Here is a 14,915-nt window from a genome sequence, read left to right as displayed (position 1 = left end):
GGAGCGCGCGTCACGCGGCGCCGGCCCAACCGGCCGCACACACCGCGCCGCGAATGACAACAGCCGCGGCGGCGGCGACAGACCCAGAAGAAGATCGAACAAAGCGGGCTGAATCGCACGCGCCCGTGGCGTCTTGGATCGGCGGCCAGCAGCAGCCACGCACAAACACGCGCAAATACACACACGCGCACACAAACACGCAGACACACAGGGATGGATGTAATGCGGTGTAGCATATTTGTACGCGTCACGGTTTCAGCTTGCGAGCCCGTACTCCTTCTGCGCACCATGCGTGCGTGCGTGCGTGCGTGCGTGCGTGCGTGCGTGCGTGCGTGGCGTGCGTGCGTGCGTGCGTGCGTGCGTGGTGTGTGTGTGTGTGTGTGTGTGTGTGTGTGTGTGTGTGTGTGTGTGTGTGTGTGTGTGTGTGTGTGTGTGTGTGTGTGTGTGTGTGTGTGTGTGTGTGTGTGTGTGTGTGTGTGTGTGTGTGTGTGTGTGTGTGTGTGTGTGTGTGTGTGTGTGTGTGTGTGTGTGTGTGTGTGTGTGTGTGTGTGTGTGTGTGTGTGTGTGTGTGTGTGTGTGTGTGTGTGTGTGTGTGTGTGTGTGTGTGTGTGTGTGTGTGTGTGTGTGTGTGTGTGTGTGTGTGTGTGTGTGTGTGTGTGTGTGTGTGTGTGTGTGTGTGTGTGTGTGTGTGTGTGTGTGTGTGTGTGTGTGTGAGTATACCATATCGATACCGATCAGCTTGAGCATTCGCAGATGAACGCGCCACAGACACGCCCCGGTAAAAACCGTGTTCCCCGGACCGGTCAGAGGCCCCAAAGGGCCAGTATGTAGCGTTGTACGAGCGCAGACAGCCCCGCCTCAACTGCAGACACCACGCGTGCGCCGTCATCAACAGGTCTGCGAGACACGCGTGCACAAGACCGGCCGCCCTTCTCAGACCCCGGAGACGTGACGCAAGGCGGCGCACGGCGCGATGCGGCCGCGCGGGAAGAAATGTGACGCGCCAAGGCAAGGGTGTGTGATGCGACCTCTTAGCAGAAAAAGCTGTAGCCGTGGGGCAGCATGCTTAACCCGACAGGTGTCAGCGGCTCCCCATCCTCACACAGATCGCGCCCCTCAGCCGCGACCAGCGAGCTGGCCGCGGTGCAAGCGTTTACCTGGAACGGCGGCACCTTGTACGTGTCGTTGAAGAGGTAGAAGGTGATCTCCACCGGCAGCGGAGAGATGTTCTCCATAGTGATCTCCGCCAGATGACCTTGTGGACTGAGGAGGGCAGCGTCCGGTCCATAGGAGGGACATCAATCATGCCACACAGCCAGCCGCGGACACGCAGCCCAGCCGCAAACACACGAACTCACACTATCGTGCGCAGTTACGACGGATCTATCTCGTCACCCGCATACGGAGGGCACCTGCGGCCAATCACCATCCAGCAAAACTCTGCGTGAGCCGACTGGGCGTGCCTCAGTATCCCCGGACCACAGGTCTGACGCCATCATCGCCCAGAAGCCAGTATTTCATTGACAAGAGCCGTCTCGTGGTCAGCAAATGCGACGGTACGTGTCACAAGTCATACACACCGACTTTCCGACTGCTTTTGCTTTCTGGAAGTTCACCTGTTCGAACGCGTCGTGGCTTCTTTTGACGCCACATATTACAACACCTTGCAAGGTGGCTATTAACGAAGAAGGGACCTCAGCCGTCCTCGCAGACCAGAGACGCTCCTGATTTGACAGCGGCCATCTCCGCACACATCAGCGCTGGGGTGATCAGCGGCGGGGGCGAGCGGCTAGCGAGGCCGAAGCCGCGGCTCGCGGGGCTGGAGCCGCGGCTAGCGAGGCCGGAGCCGCCACTCACGCGAGCGGCGGGCCGACGGTGGTGGAGGCGTGCCGGCCCGGCCGCTGGCTCTGCTTCACCACCGGCAGCGGGCCGAACGACAGCGTGCGCGAGCTGCGCACGAACGCCACGCCGTGCTCGTCACCGGGGTCGTCCAGACGCATCGGCACCTGCGACGGCCGGCAGGCACAGGGTGGCCACGACGGCACAGCATGGCACGAAGCCGCCACCACGGCACGGAACGGTCAAGGTGGCACAGGGTGGTCAAGGCGGCACGGAGCGGCCGGGGCGGCACGGAGCGGTCAGGGTGGCACGCGGTGGTCAGGGTGGCACAGGGTGGCAACCACACTGACTGAGTGCAGCTGCCGCGGATACGTTCACACCGGAGACGGAAGATAACGCTGGGATGGTGACGGAAGAAATGGTCGAAGTGCTGAGGGGAAAAAGGGCGCCGAGACCGCATATGGCGTGTAGCTACTGTTCGAACACTAACCAGTGAGTCAACTACACATGAACCCCTAAACACCGCAGTGACGGCCACTCCGCTTGCGGTTCCGGCGATGCCCATCAGCTGATGATGCCCATCCCCCGCTGCACAGTGCCCGGTTCTGACCGGGCTCCGCAGCCTACTGCCGGCCGCCGGTCCGGACACGGGCCCGGACCTCCGCCCCGCAGCGGCGCCGCTCACCTTGGGGTACAGTGTCTTGACCCGGACCTCCGCCCCGCAGCGGTGCCGCCCACCTTGGCGTACAGTGTCTTGACCCGGACTTCCGCCCCGCAGCGGCGCCGCTCACCTTGGGGTACAGCGTCTTGACCCGGACCTCCGCCCCGCAGCGGCGCCGCTCACCTTGGGGTACAGTGTCTTGACCCGGACCTCTGCCCCGCAGAGGCGCCGCTCACCTTGGCGTACAGCGTCTTGACACGGACCTCCGCCCCGCAGAGGCGCCGCTCACCTTGGCGTACAGGGTCTTGATCTTGCGGTTGATGAGCGGCAGCACGCAGTCGCCGGAGCAGCGCAGCGTGTAGCGACGCCGCGTGCCGGCCGCCTCCAGCCCCAGCTGCGCCTGGTAGCGGCCCGGCCGGTGCACCAGGAAGCTGACGGTGAGCGTCAGCTCGCCCTCGGGCGGCACCACCCAGCGGTGGCCCGAGATGACCGGGTCGTCCCGGTCTGAGGCAGGGGACGGCGAGGGCGTCACAGGCACGGCCACCGGGCGATGGCCGGCACCACCCAGCGGTGGCCCGAGATGACCGGGTCGTCCCGGTCTGAGGCAGGGGCGGCAAGGACGTCACGGGCGAGGGAGTCACGGGCACGGCCACGGGGCGACGGCCGGCTGGCGGCAGAGCTGCCAGCCCAGACGTACCGTGACACAAGACGGGAGACGTCCTAGGCGGCTGCACTCACGCAGCGCCTGGTAAATAGGCACCGCGCGGCGTTACGTTTTGGAGCCGCGCGACACTCCGCGCCTGTTACATGGTACGCTCCCCTTCTCCAACATCCGTCTGCTGCATTTAACACGAGCAAACACGGCCTTCAGCTCCCGGTTTTTTTCTTGTTTTTTTTTGGTCTTATGATCACTCGAGATCTTACGAGCTCTGAACTCATAATCCTATATGTTGTCACGCTTCACTCAAGCGGCGCTTGGCTACAGCCGCACACGTTCAAGATACGGTCGCTAATACGCCAGTTTCAAGCCCTGTCCCACTCACGCAGCGCCTGCCGACACCCTGTCCCACTCACGCAGCGCCTGTCGATACCTTGTACCGCACACGCGGCGCCTGTCGATACCTAGCCCCACTCACGCAGCGCCTGTCGATACCCTGTCCCACTCACGCAGCGCCTGTCGATACCCTGTCCCACTCACGCACCGCCTGTCGATACCTTGTACCACACACGCGGCGCCTGTCGATACCCTGTCCCACTCACGCAGCGCCTGTCGATACCCTGGCCCACTCACGCAGCGCCTGTCGATACCTTGTACCACACACGCGGCGCCTGTCGATACCCTGTCCCACTCATGCAGCGCCTGCCGATACCTTGTGCCACACACGCGGCGCCTGTCGATACCCTGTCCCACTCACGCAGCGCCTGTCGATACCTTGTACCACACACGCGGCGCCTGTCGATACCCTGTCCCACTCACGCAGCGCCTGCCGATACCTTGTACCACACACGCGGCGCCTGTCGATACCGTGTCCCACTCACGCAGCGCCTGCCGATACCTTGTACCACACACGCGGCGCCTGTCGATACCGTGTCCCACTCACGCAGCGCCTGTCGATACCCTGTCCCACTCACACAGCGCCTGTCGATACCTTGTACCACACGCGCGGCGCCTGTCGATACCCTGTCCCACTCACGCAGCGCCTGTCGATACCTTGTACCACACACGCGGCGCCTGTCGATACCCTGTCCCACTCACGCAGCGCCTGTCAATACCCCGCCCCACTCACGCAGCGCCTGCCGACACCCCGCCCCACTCCTGCCGCGCCTGCCGACACCCGGCCCCTCTCCTGCCGCGCCTGCCGACACCCCGCCCCACTCACGCAGCGCCTGTTTGATGGCGGTGGCCAGGTCGGTGTCGCACTCGCCGCCGCAGGAGCCGGTGTTGCGCTGCTCGCCCAGCAGGGAGGCCTCGCTGCCGCGCCGCCGCCGGTTGGCCCGCCGCTGGCCGCGACGTTTTGGCGGCGCAGACTTCTCCGGCGTGCTGCGCTGCGCCTTCTCCTCCTGCAGCTGTCGGCGCGTGCCACCATCGGACCAGGCTCAGCGGCCAGCCATCCCTTCGGTCGGATTTGTCATCGGTTTATCCAGGAGTCGTAGAAATGCAAAAGGTAGTACGCATAGACATACAATGCAAAGCGTTTCATCTTACACACAACCCGTCCAAGATTGTTGGAGCAATCCGTTGGTGTGCAGCGCCTTGGTACAGACCAGGACACAGCCCGTTCTGTTTCGACCTGGTGTACGCCAGGCCTTATGAGCCCTTGACGGTGGGATGATCGGGACGGACAGAGATCCCGTCATCAACGCTTATGGGTCGTCGGATAGCCTGGTCAGGCCAAATCTCCAGAGTACTTCGGCCGGGGAGACCGTAAGGCGTAAACGCAGGTCACACCGAGCGCTCGCTGTCTGCCGAGGGATTCCACCGCCCTATCAGGTGCACTGTCTACCTCCAGTCCTTTGAGGGATGCGCCGTGGGGCGGCGCCATGCAAAGCGCACTTCGGCAGGCAGGAGGCGAGGGGGCGTAAGCGCCGGAGGCAACGTCTCCGAGCTGGAAGGGGCGCTGCCTAAGGCGTGTGCACGACAATGGGAAGCTGCGAGAGGTGGGCGTGACCGGTGGAGTGATGGGCCTCCCCATCGTGGACGAGACGCGAGGGAGCGTCGTTTGAATAGGCAGCCGCCACCCTGGGGTCAGGCGAGGGAGCCAGTGGTTGTCCAGCTTTGGAACACCTGATGCCGGCCCAGTAGTCGCGTCGGTGCCAAGTTCATAACAAAGTTACCTGATGTTTTAAATAGAGCGTGCACGTGACTACATTCTGTGTCTAAAATTTACATACCAGCTGCTGCTCCTAGAATCGCCACGCGTAGCCGCCGAGGTGTGGCGTCCCAGAGCGGGGAACTGACCTTCTCTGCGGCCGCCTCGGCCAGTGCCGCTTTCTCGGCCTCGTCCAGCTTGAAGGTGAAGACGGGGTCCCCACCTTCCGGCAGCGTCCGCAGCGGTGGACACTTGACGACCGAGAACGTGCGGCAAGGCGCCACCGGCGGGCCCTCCGGACCCAGACCTGCACGGGCGCACCGCACCCGAGGTCAGACGCGCGCGCCGAACTAGCGCGCAGGACGGGACAGGAGAGCCTGGCTGGGTGAGCGGGTGAGCGAGGGGCCAGGTGAGCGGGTGAGTGATCATCACGCTTACCAGGCGAGTGTGAAAGTGCAGGAGAAGGACAGGGAAAAACAAATGTTAAAAGCAAATCTGTGCGTATTACTCTCGGATGAGGCTAAAAAGCAGTTTAATAGACACAGACTTAGACCAGCCCGTGATTCTGTCCGTGACGTGCTATGACACGAATCCAAGCAAAACACCCCAGACGCTGGCCTGAACAGCGCGCACGTGACGTAGAATTAGCAATCGCGACAAATTCACGTCGCGTTTGTCGTAAATATCACTCTACGCCACATCCACAGCACATCTGGCCATGAACGTACAGTGATGCGAGCGAGGATACCCGGCACGGCTGGCCAGCCAGATCGGCCGCCAGCGGCCGCCGCCCGCCGGGGTCGCCACGTACCCATGTCGTCCCTGACCACCGTCGGCTCGGGCAGCACGCCGGTCTCTGTCAGCATCTGGTAGCAGGCGGCGGGGGCCAGCGAGCCATTGAGCAGCACGTGCGTGACGCCCAGGTCAGTCGGCACACGGAAATCGTCCACGGTGGTCGCCCGCTGCCGGAGAGGCACGGCGTCACAGGAATGGCTGAGCAGGGGGGGGGGGGGTGCAGAGGGACATATGTCGCCCGCTGCCGGAGAGGCACCCGCGTTAGCGGACGGGCTGAGCGGGTGGGGGGGGGGGAGGGGCAGGGGAACATATGTCGCCCGCTGCGAGAGGCACGGGCGTAAAGGGAACGGGAATGAAAGGAGGGGGGGGGGGGGAGGAGGAGCAGGGGAACATATGTCGCCCGCTGCCGGAGTGGCACGGCGTTACAGGACGGGCTGAGCGGGGGGGGGGGGGACATGTGCGGCCCGCTGCGGGGTGACGTGGGCTGAGCGGCAGTGGACAGGCTTCACCGTTCAACTGTCGGTGGATACACCGTTATCAACGACACTGACAAAACTGTCGAGCAACAAAACAAGGTGGCGTCTGGTATGCCTCTTCAGTTTTCACAAATACTGACGTTGCATGAGGGCCAGTTTTATGTCATTAATTAGTATTGTTGCGTAGGTTCCAAATATAACGCACAGTTCAAGTGAATGCTGCTGTGTATACGATGCATGGCGCAGGCAATAACGTGATAGCACATCTTCTTTACGACACGAGGCCTGCTGGGCAAGCTGGGACGTTTCCTCTTCGATGTGGTGTTGCGCGGCGGCGACACCCCATGGCATGTCTGTCGATGCTCAAATCTGCCGCTGGAGGCAAAAAGAAAGCGTGCGGTCCACCGCTTTAAATAAGGCCATGTATGTTATATTTTAGATATTGGTAATACATGGTCTTTCACATTGTAATGACATTCATCGCCCTCATTTAATGGTACTGTAGTTTGCGCATGCAGCAGCATTTTCTGTAGTATTCTGTGTGGGGGAAATCGCTTTATCAACGTTAAAGTGTTCCATCTGCGCGGCGATGCCAATACGTATATATGTCAGTATATATATATATATATATATATATATATATATATATATATATATATATATATGCACGTTTAAACCGATCGTACAACTTAAGCACAAAAGAGCTCTCCAAGACGTTCGATATAGGGAAGGCTGCCTGTCCCGGCTACCGCAAGGGTAACCTATCGAACATTTTAACCATTGAGACTATTCATTATTGAAACGGTACGTAGCCGAACGCAAGCCGTGTGGATGCCGGCGCCGCCATGGCATCGGACACATTCAGAGCGGTATCCGCTGCCAACTCTGGTCCCTGCGCGGCCGACCGCTCAGACGTCTTCCCATATCTCAGCTCAACAAACTAACGTAAGCCTTTAAGGGACCGAACGGTTGCCAAACCAAGACTGAACGGCTTTGGCAGAGCAATGTAACTCGTGTAGAGTTTCATCATGAGTATATTCGCTCGTGGACCATGCGTTCCATATTTCCACCGCGTCCCGCGTACCGGCCGCGCGTCAGGTCAGGTCACGTGACCGACCTTGACCGTCGACCGGCCAATCAGCTGCAGCCTGCGGCGGCGGACCGCCCGCGGCCACGGCAGCCAGAGCGGAGCTGGCAGCCGCCCGGCCGGCCGGCGTCCAGTCGGAACTCGGTGGGTGATGGCGGCGCGGTGGGGGCTATTTCTGGTGCTCTGCGCCGCGGCCGGGCCGGCGGCCGGGCCGGCGGCCGCCGCCCGGCACGACGGCCGCAAGGTGGGTCGGCTGCCCGAGCAGGCCGACTTCACCGCCGTGATGGAGCCGCTCTCGCTGTCAGAGCGCGAGCTCTTCTACCACCTGACGGACGAGCTGAAGACGGCGTTCCGGCTGCTGGACGCCGAGTCGCGCCGCCGGCTGGTGGCCGCGCTGGAGCAGACGCCCGGCCCGGAGCGCTACGCCCAGCTCTCGGACGCGCTGACCGCCATCGCCGAGCAGTGGCGCGCCGAGGACGGGTTCGTGGTGGGGCCGCGCATGGCCGGCCGAGGCGCCGAGGCCGGCCGCGCGACCCCTGCCGCCGCTGCGCCGGCCTCACGCCGCCCGATGGTGGTCGGCCCGATGCGGACGTTCACCACGCCGTCGCTGTGGGACCTGCTGGCGGCGGCTCGGCGGGCGGGCAACGCCACCGGCCTGTGGCGGCTGGCGCTGGAAGGCGGCGACCAGCTGCGCCTGACGGCCGAGAAGCAGCTCGACCCCGCGCAGACGACCGCGCTGCTGCCCGTGTACAGCGCCGACGCCGCGGCGCCGCCTCAGCTGGTGCAGGTGACCTTCCGGCCGCACAAGGCCAGCGTGCGCCAGCTGATGAGCCAGCCGGACGAGCTGCTGCGCACCATGGCGCCGGCCGAGGCGGCCGGGCTGGCGGCGCGTACCGTCACCGCCGTGGCCGTGGAGCACGCCGGCGACGTGACGGTGACGGGCGCGCTGGCGGCCGCCTCCGCCGCCAACATGAGCGACACGCAGCTGGAGACGCTGGTGCACAGCCTGCTGCTGCGGCCGCTGACGTCGGCCGAGCTGGCCGCGCTCGCCGAGCTGGTGCAGCAGCACTGGCCGACCGAGCGCACGGCCTGGTCGCCGACGCACGTCAGCGTGCTGACGGCGCACCGCTGCGACCTTGTGCCGCACGTCTCGCTGGCCACGCTGCTGCCGCTCGACGCCGACACGGTGGCGGCCGTGGTGGCGCGCTGCCAGAAGGCGTGGCTGCAGACGCCGGCCGGCTCGCCGGCGCTCGGCCCGTTCGTGCGCACCTGGCTGCTGAAGGAGATGCGCCGCAGCGGGCCGCTGGCCGGCTGGTCGGCCGACGCGCTGACGGAGAAGGCGCTGCTGCTGGTGGGCGCGCTGCCCGAGGAGCTGGCCAGCATCGACCCGGGGCAGCAGCGCAAGGCCGGCACGCCACTCTCGTTCGCCAGCCTGAACCGCGTGCAGGCGCAGCCGGTCATTGCCCAGCTGCTGCGGCCGGCCAACAACATGACCGAGGCGAGCAGCCTGCACGAGCTGGCGCGCCACCTGCGGCCGGCGCACGTGCGCCAGATGGGCGCGCTGAGCCACCAGTTCCTGTCGCTGGCCGGCTGGGCGCTCGACGCGCACCGCGAGAGCGAGCCGTTCGAGACGCACCTGCAGATGCGCCTGCTGCTCGACTCGCTGCAGCAGCCCAACGTGACGGCGGCGGACGTGGCGCGGCTCGGGCCGTTCTTCTACACGCTGCCGCTGCACGAGGTGTACGCCCTGCACGGCAAGGACGGGCTGCAGCTGACGCCCCAGCTGCTGGCCAACATCTCGTCGCCGCGGCTGGAGCCGATGACGCGCCGCCTGCTGATGTCGATGTTCATGCTGGCCGGTGACCGGCTGTGCGCCGGCTGCCTGCGCGGCGTTCCGCCCGAGCTGCTCGGCAGCATGACTGACGCCAGCCTGGCGCAGCTGCGCCGGCGCGGTCTGCTCACCGCCGACGCCGTCGAGCAGCTGATCCCGGCCGCCGACCACATGCTGGCCGGCAAGCGGGCCGAGCTGCTGGACGCGGTGCGGCGGCTGCTGCGCGTCGGCGCCGACCCGCCGCTGCTCGGCAGCCGCCAGCTCTGGGCGCTGGCCGGCCCGGCCGATACGCCGCTGCTGGTGCCGGCCCTCATCCGGCGCATGGAGACGCTGGCGCGGCGCACGGACGCGCACGGCCTGCTGGCAGCGGCCAGCCAGTACCCGCGCGCGCTGCTGGCGGAGGTGCTGGCGCACTACCGCGGCCAGCAGGCGGGCGGCAGCTGGTCGGCTGAGAGTCTGCTGGGCCGACGGCCGGGCTGGCCGCGCGCCGCCCATGGTCCCTGGGTCTACTTGACCGGGCTGAGCTGCGCCGACGTGGCGGCCGTGACGCCGCTCGACCTGGTGCCCGTGGCCGAGGAGTATGAGGGTCAGCTGCGCGCCACGCAGGGCGCGGCTGCCATGCCGCTCGAGGTGTGCGTGTGCCTGCAGCAGCGGCTAGTGCTCTACCTGCAAGTGCGTCACGCCATGCTCCAGCACGGCAACATCAGCGACCGCGGGCGGATGACGCTAGCCCGCCTGCAGAACGGGCCGCTGCACCGGCTCTCGTTGGCCGAGGTGCGCGCGCTGCCCGCCTGTCTGCTGGTGCTGCTGCCGCCGCACTACCTGCTCTCGCTCGGCCGACCGCAGAGGCTCGTCGCCTGGCTCAAGATCGGCCGGCTCACCTGGCCCGAGATCATGCCGCACCTGGCCGTGCAGCAGAACGGCGGCACGTTCCGCTGGGTCGCCCGGCGGCTGCTGCACGACCTCAACGTCTCCAACGACACGCGCCTGACGTTCCGGCACGTGGCGCAGCTCAACCAGCTGCTGCACTTCGTGGACGCGGACGTGGTGTCGCGCATCGAGCCGGCCGCCTTCCGCGAGTGGATCTTCACGCTGCGCACGGCCGGCGAGCGGCTGGTGTGCCGCCCTCACCGCGCGTGGGCCTCCGTGCTGCTGCGCGCGTTTGGCCCGCCCGCCGCCTGGAACATGTCGACACCGTACTACCTCGGCGGCTGGGTCTTCGCGCTCAACGCCACCGAGCGGCGCAACATCAGCCTCGGCCACCTGCGCTACGCCGTCGACAACCACAACGCGGCGCTGTTCCAGGAGCTGCCGGGCGTGATCGGCGCGCGGTCCGGCCGGGCCGTCACCTTCCTCGAGGCGTGCCGCGACCTGAACGACACCTCGTACGACCTGCGCCTCCTGTTCGACGCGTCTCTGCTGGCCGGCGTGGTCGGCTACCCCAAGACGCGCGTGCGCCGCGCCGCCGCCGGCCCGGCGGCCACCGCCGACGAGTTCCGCACACTCGTCAACAGCATGCTGCACGCCATTCAGGCGAGTAATGCCTCGCGCGCGGGCCGCCGCCGCGCCCAGGAGGTGGTGTCTCGTGTGGCGGCGGCGCTCCAGCGCAGCGGCGATGGCGAGGACACGCCCGGAACCACGTACAACTTCCGGCCGGCTGACGGCAGTCGCGTCAGCTGCGACGACCTGCGCGCGGCCGGACCGGCGGCCGCCGCCGTCCTGCCGCACGAGCTGCACGAGATGGCGCGCACAGACTCGTTCGGTCTCTGGAGCTGCCTGGACGCGCCTGGGCCGGCTGCGGTGGTCGCTGGCCGGCCGGCGCGTGGCCGACGTGTGGCCGGCCGCGCGGCTGGCCAACGGCGACCGGCTGCTGCCCGACAACGTGGCCCACCTGGGCGGCCTGATGGCGGCGCTGACCCCGGACGAGCTGGGCAGGCTACAGCTCGACAGCGGCGGCCGGCCCTCTAGCGACGCCATCGCCGTGCTGGGAGGCCGCGACTGGAGCGCGGAGCAGCTGGCCGTGCTGGTCAACGCCTCGCTCGGCGTCACCGAGCGGCAGGCCACCAGCCGCGTCCACCAGTACGCCGAGCCGGCCTACGTCAGCGCGCTGGGCAGTCTGCTGTGCGGCTTCAGCCCCGACCAGCTGAGGCAGCTGTTCAACGGCTCGCGACCGCACCTGTACCGCGACACGGCCGCCGCCGTCGGCCGGCTGGTCAACTGCCGGCGCGACAGCGTGCTCGAGACGCTGGCGGAACTGGCCGTGCAGACGTTCGGCCCGACGGCCGACTGGAGCCAGGCGACGCTGGCTGCGGTGGGCGCGGCGGCGGCCGGCCTGCGCCGCTGGCAGTTTGAGATGCTGTCGCCAGAGGCGCTGCGCGGACTGCAGCCGTACGCGGCGCGGCGCGCGGCCGCCAACGTGCTGGCCATCGGTCTGTCGGCGGCGCAGCTGCGCCAGCTTCCGCCGCAGTCGGCACGCGAGCTGCTGGCGCAGCCGGGCCTGGACACGCAACAGCTGGACGCCCTGCAGCACGCACTGCGTGGGGCGCGGTCGGCGCGCGCCGCGCCGCTGCCGCCGCCTACCTCGCCCCGGCCCGCCGCTGCTGCTGACCCGGCGCCCTCCACGCAGCCGGAGCCGGAGCCGGAGCCCGAGCCCGAGCCCAAGCCAGAGCCAGAGCCGGAGTCTGAGCCCGCGGGCAGCTCCGAGCCGAAGCTAGAGCCGCAGCCGAAGGCGCAGTCCAGTGCCGAGGAGCCCATGCAGGAGGGCGGGAAGGGGCTGAAGGGGGCGACGCCACCGCTCGCTGGCCGCCACACAGTGTGGCTGGCTCTGCTGACACTAGCGGCCGCTCCAGCCGTGGCGTAGTACCACTGGCTTCGCTGGCCGACGGTGCAGTGTCGGTGCGTTTTTTCTTGTTTGCTGGAGCTTGCTGTCGGGGTGGGCTCGCTGTCCCAAGCGGTAAAATTGTGCATGCCTGGTGTGACAGTTCTTTGTTGTTGGTCACGGTAACTAATTCGTGTTTCTACAACGCGATCTATCTCGTTCGGTATTTCATATTTTGTGAGGGTCGGATGCGTCTATGCTGAATACATATCCCAATCTATTATATTTACTATGCACGCAAGCATATGAACTTCCACTGCAAACCACCCCAGTGGCCGCTTCCCTTGAATGTGACAGGTGGTATATATACTTGATGTTTCTTACGGCGTGCATGGCATGAAGTCTATTAGTGAGCTGCTCGATACGTAAGCATGCGCGGTGTCGCTACGAACGCGGCACGGCGAGATATTCCGGCCAGCGCTCCAATCGCGGGGGTATCGTACGGGGTTCGCAGGGAGTTACTGACGGCTTAAATGTTGGCGAATGCGGCTGTACCCCTCGCCTGACTGAGCCATTTTACACCCTCGTCCGACGAGGGGGCCTGACTGGCACACTCCTAACTTTTGAACTACGACGGGTAATCGGGAGCAAAACCAATGTGCTTTTCGCTGCCTTAGCTATATGCATAAATATATTGTTTGGTTTAGGTCAACAGGTGCGGATTCAGGTCATGCAAATCACTTTGAAATGTCCATGCAGGGAATGAAACGAAATGGTCTCGGCGGAGTCACTTCCAAATCACCTTGTTGTCTTCCTCACCTAGAAATTTATAGGTTTCAGATCTGGTATCACCTCCAAGGTCGCGGAAACATCACCACACCCGACATGTTTATCTGGGTGTGTGATATATGGTACAAATATCGGAAGCCGCTGTGCGGGACAATGTGGGGATAGGGAAACGGCCTATGCAGCGATCACCGTCTAACCTGTCCAGCTATCATTGCTTTCTTTTGTGTCAGCTTGTGTCCGTGTTTAAGCTAGGTTGTTTGGGTCATGCGTGCTTTCCATTACTGCACAATGCAAATATTTGTACTACGTTCATCAAGTAAGTGTAATTTGAGCCGCTAGACATTATTTATGTTTGCGGTAACTTGGATTGCATGCGCTGGCCTCTGAAATGCCAATATCAAAATTCCTTTTGAAGCCAAGTATTGATTCCACCAGTCAGGATGCCACACACACTCGGAGACGCCATGAACGAGATTCGGCGCAAGGTGACATGCATTTGTAGATGACCTACATTCCACGCCGTGTGAAAGGCCTGCACCAGGTCAAATGAGGCCAAGAGTGTAGCAATGTATCGCAATGTTCGTCATAATGCGTATATACCACGCAGTGAGGAGCAAGGCTGAGCAATGGCATTACATATTGCAACTGCACTCACAATTCACAGGTGGTGGCACGGCAGCTCATAGGAGCTGCATGCAGGCATGATAAGTCAAGGTCATAGCCTCGCTTGACCTTTGAAAAATCGGTGCCGCCTACATGCAAGTGGTCCTGGCAAAGCTAGTTGAAAAATAAGTAATCACCAATAAAGTGTCCCTGCACAAACCACTGCAAAACTACGCCCGTCACCACTTCCCAGCTTCACACTGATCTGGCCCAACGTGGCCTTCACCAAATAAATTAATCTGTACAATTGGTCGCGTGTTCAATCGTCATGATGATGTTGATGTGGCGGGATTGTAGTAAAACATCTTGCAAATGCGGGTGAATACATCCTGCTAAAAGACCACAGGAGCATATTTTACCCGGCTTGACCTCTGATGACGTGGATTATCAACCTCCGACACAACCAGGCCGGGCACACAAAGTAACTCATCACGGCTGCCGACAAGTGAATTGAGTTGTCGATATGGCGAGGAACATGGCTGGCATGACCTTCACAAAAGGGTCCTTGTGAAGGTCATGCCTATTGTGAAGGTCTATTCATTTTGTGAAGGTCAAATGACCTTCATAAAATGAATAGGCCATGACCTATTCGGAAAGTGTTGAGGCATTAACAGGAAATGTAAAAATGTCATTTAGTCAGCTACCGACAAAATCAGCACGACAGATTGCATGATAACCAAATTATTAAGGAAAACCTCAAGGGCGGGAGGAACGGGCTGTCAGGCTCCCATCGTCGAACAAGGGTTGAAGGGGATGTTCCACATTTGTGTGGGGTTTTGAACTGAACTAGCCATCTTGACGATCATTCGGTGCGGTCCACAGTCCTGTCCTTATTAAGGCCTCAACCCTTCTAGGTTATGACCTACACGCCCGCGAAGACGTGCAGACTATTTCAGGGAGACTATTTCAAGGACACCCAAACATGCGTTCCGCCACAATCACGTCATTTAAATACTGCCTATCCCTTGGGCGTGCGGCGAGCGGGGCCAATATAAATATAATTGTCGAGTCGCTCACATCTAAGTTCGTGAGCACGATTCTCAGACATAACGAGCATTCATTGGTTATCAATCAATGTTGTGCCAGGTATGATGACGTTATCAAACAATGAAGCATTGGGGGGGGGGGCATATTTATCAAGCAGAG

General features: G+C 63.2%; 1 protein-coding gene across 1 annotated transcript; it reads right to left on the bottom strand.

Annotated features, from left to right (window-relative positions):
- Positions 1-1,031: 1,031 nt before the first annotated feature.
- On the bottom strand, positions 1,032-8,121 carry LOC119106045 (hydrocephalus-inducing protein-like). Its single transcript, XM_037229640.1, has 7 exons — positions 8,116-8,121; positions 6,122-6,272; positions 5,460-5,617; positions 4,381-4,567; positions 2,790-3,004; positions 1,924-2,006; positions 1,032-1,263 (listed from the first exon to the last, which is right to left on the bottom strand). The coding sequence occupies exons 1-7, from the start codon at positions 8,119-8,121 to the stop codon at positions 1,032-1,034; spliced, it is 1,032 nt and encodes a 343-aa protein (XP_037085535.1).
- Between the last annotated feature and the right edge of the window lie 6,794 nt (positions 8,122-14,915).

The sequence above is a fragment of the Pollicipes pollicipes genome, unplaced genomic scaffold (genome assembly GCF_011947565.3).
Source record: "Pollicipes pollicipes isolate AB1234 unplaced genomic scaffold, Ppol_2.1 Scaffold_6138;HRSCAF=7277_pilon_pilon_pilon, whole genome shotgun sequence".
Classification (NCBI taxonomy): domain Eukaryota; kingdom Metazoa; phylum Arthropoda; class Thecostraca; order Pollicipedomorpha; family Pollicipedidae; genus Pollicipes; species Pollicipes pollicipes.
Note: the sequence above shows the minus strand (reverse complement) of the source record. Positions and strands in the feature narration are given on the sequence as shown.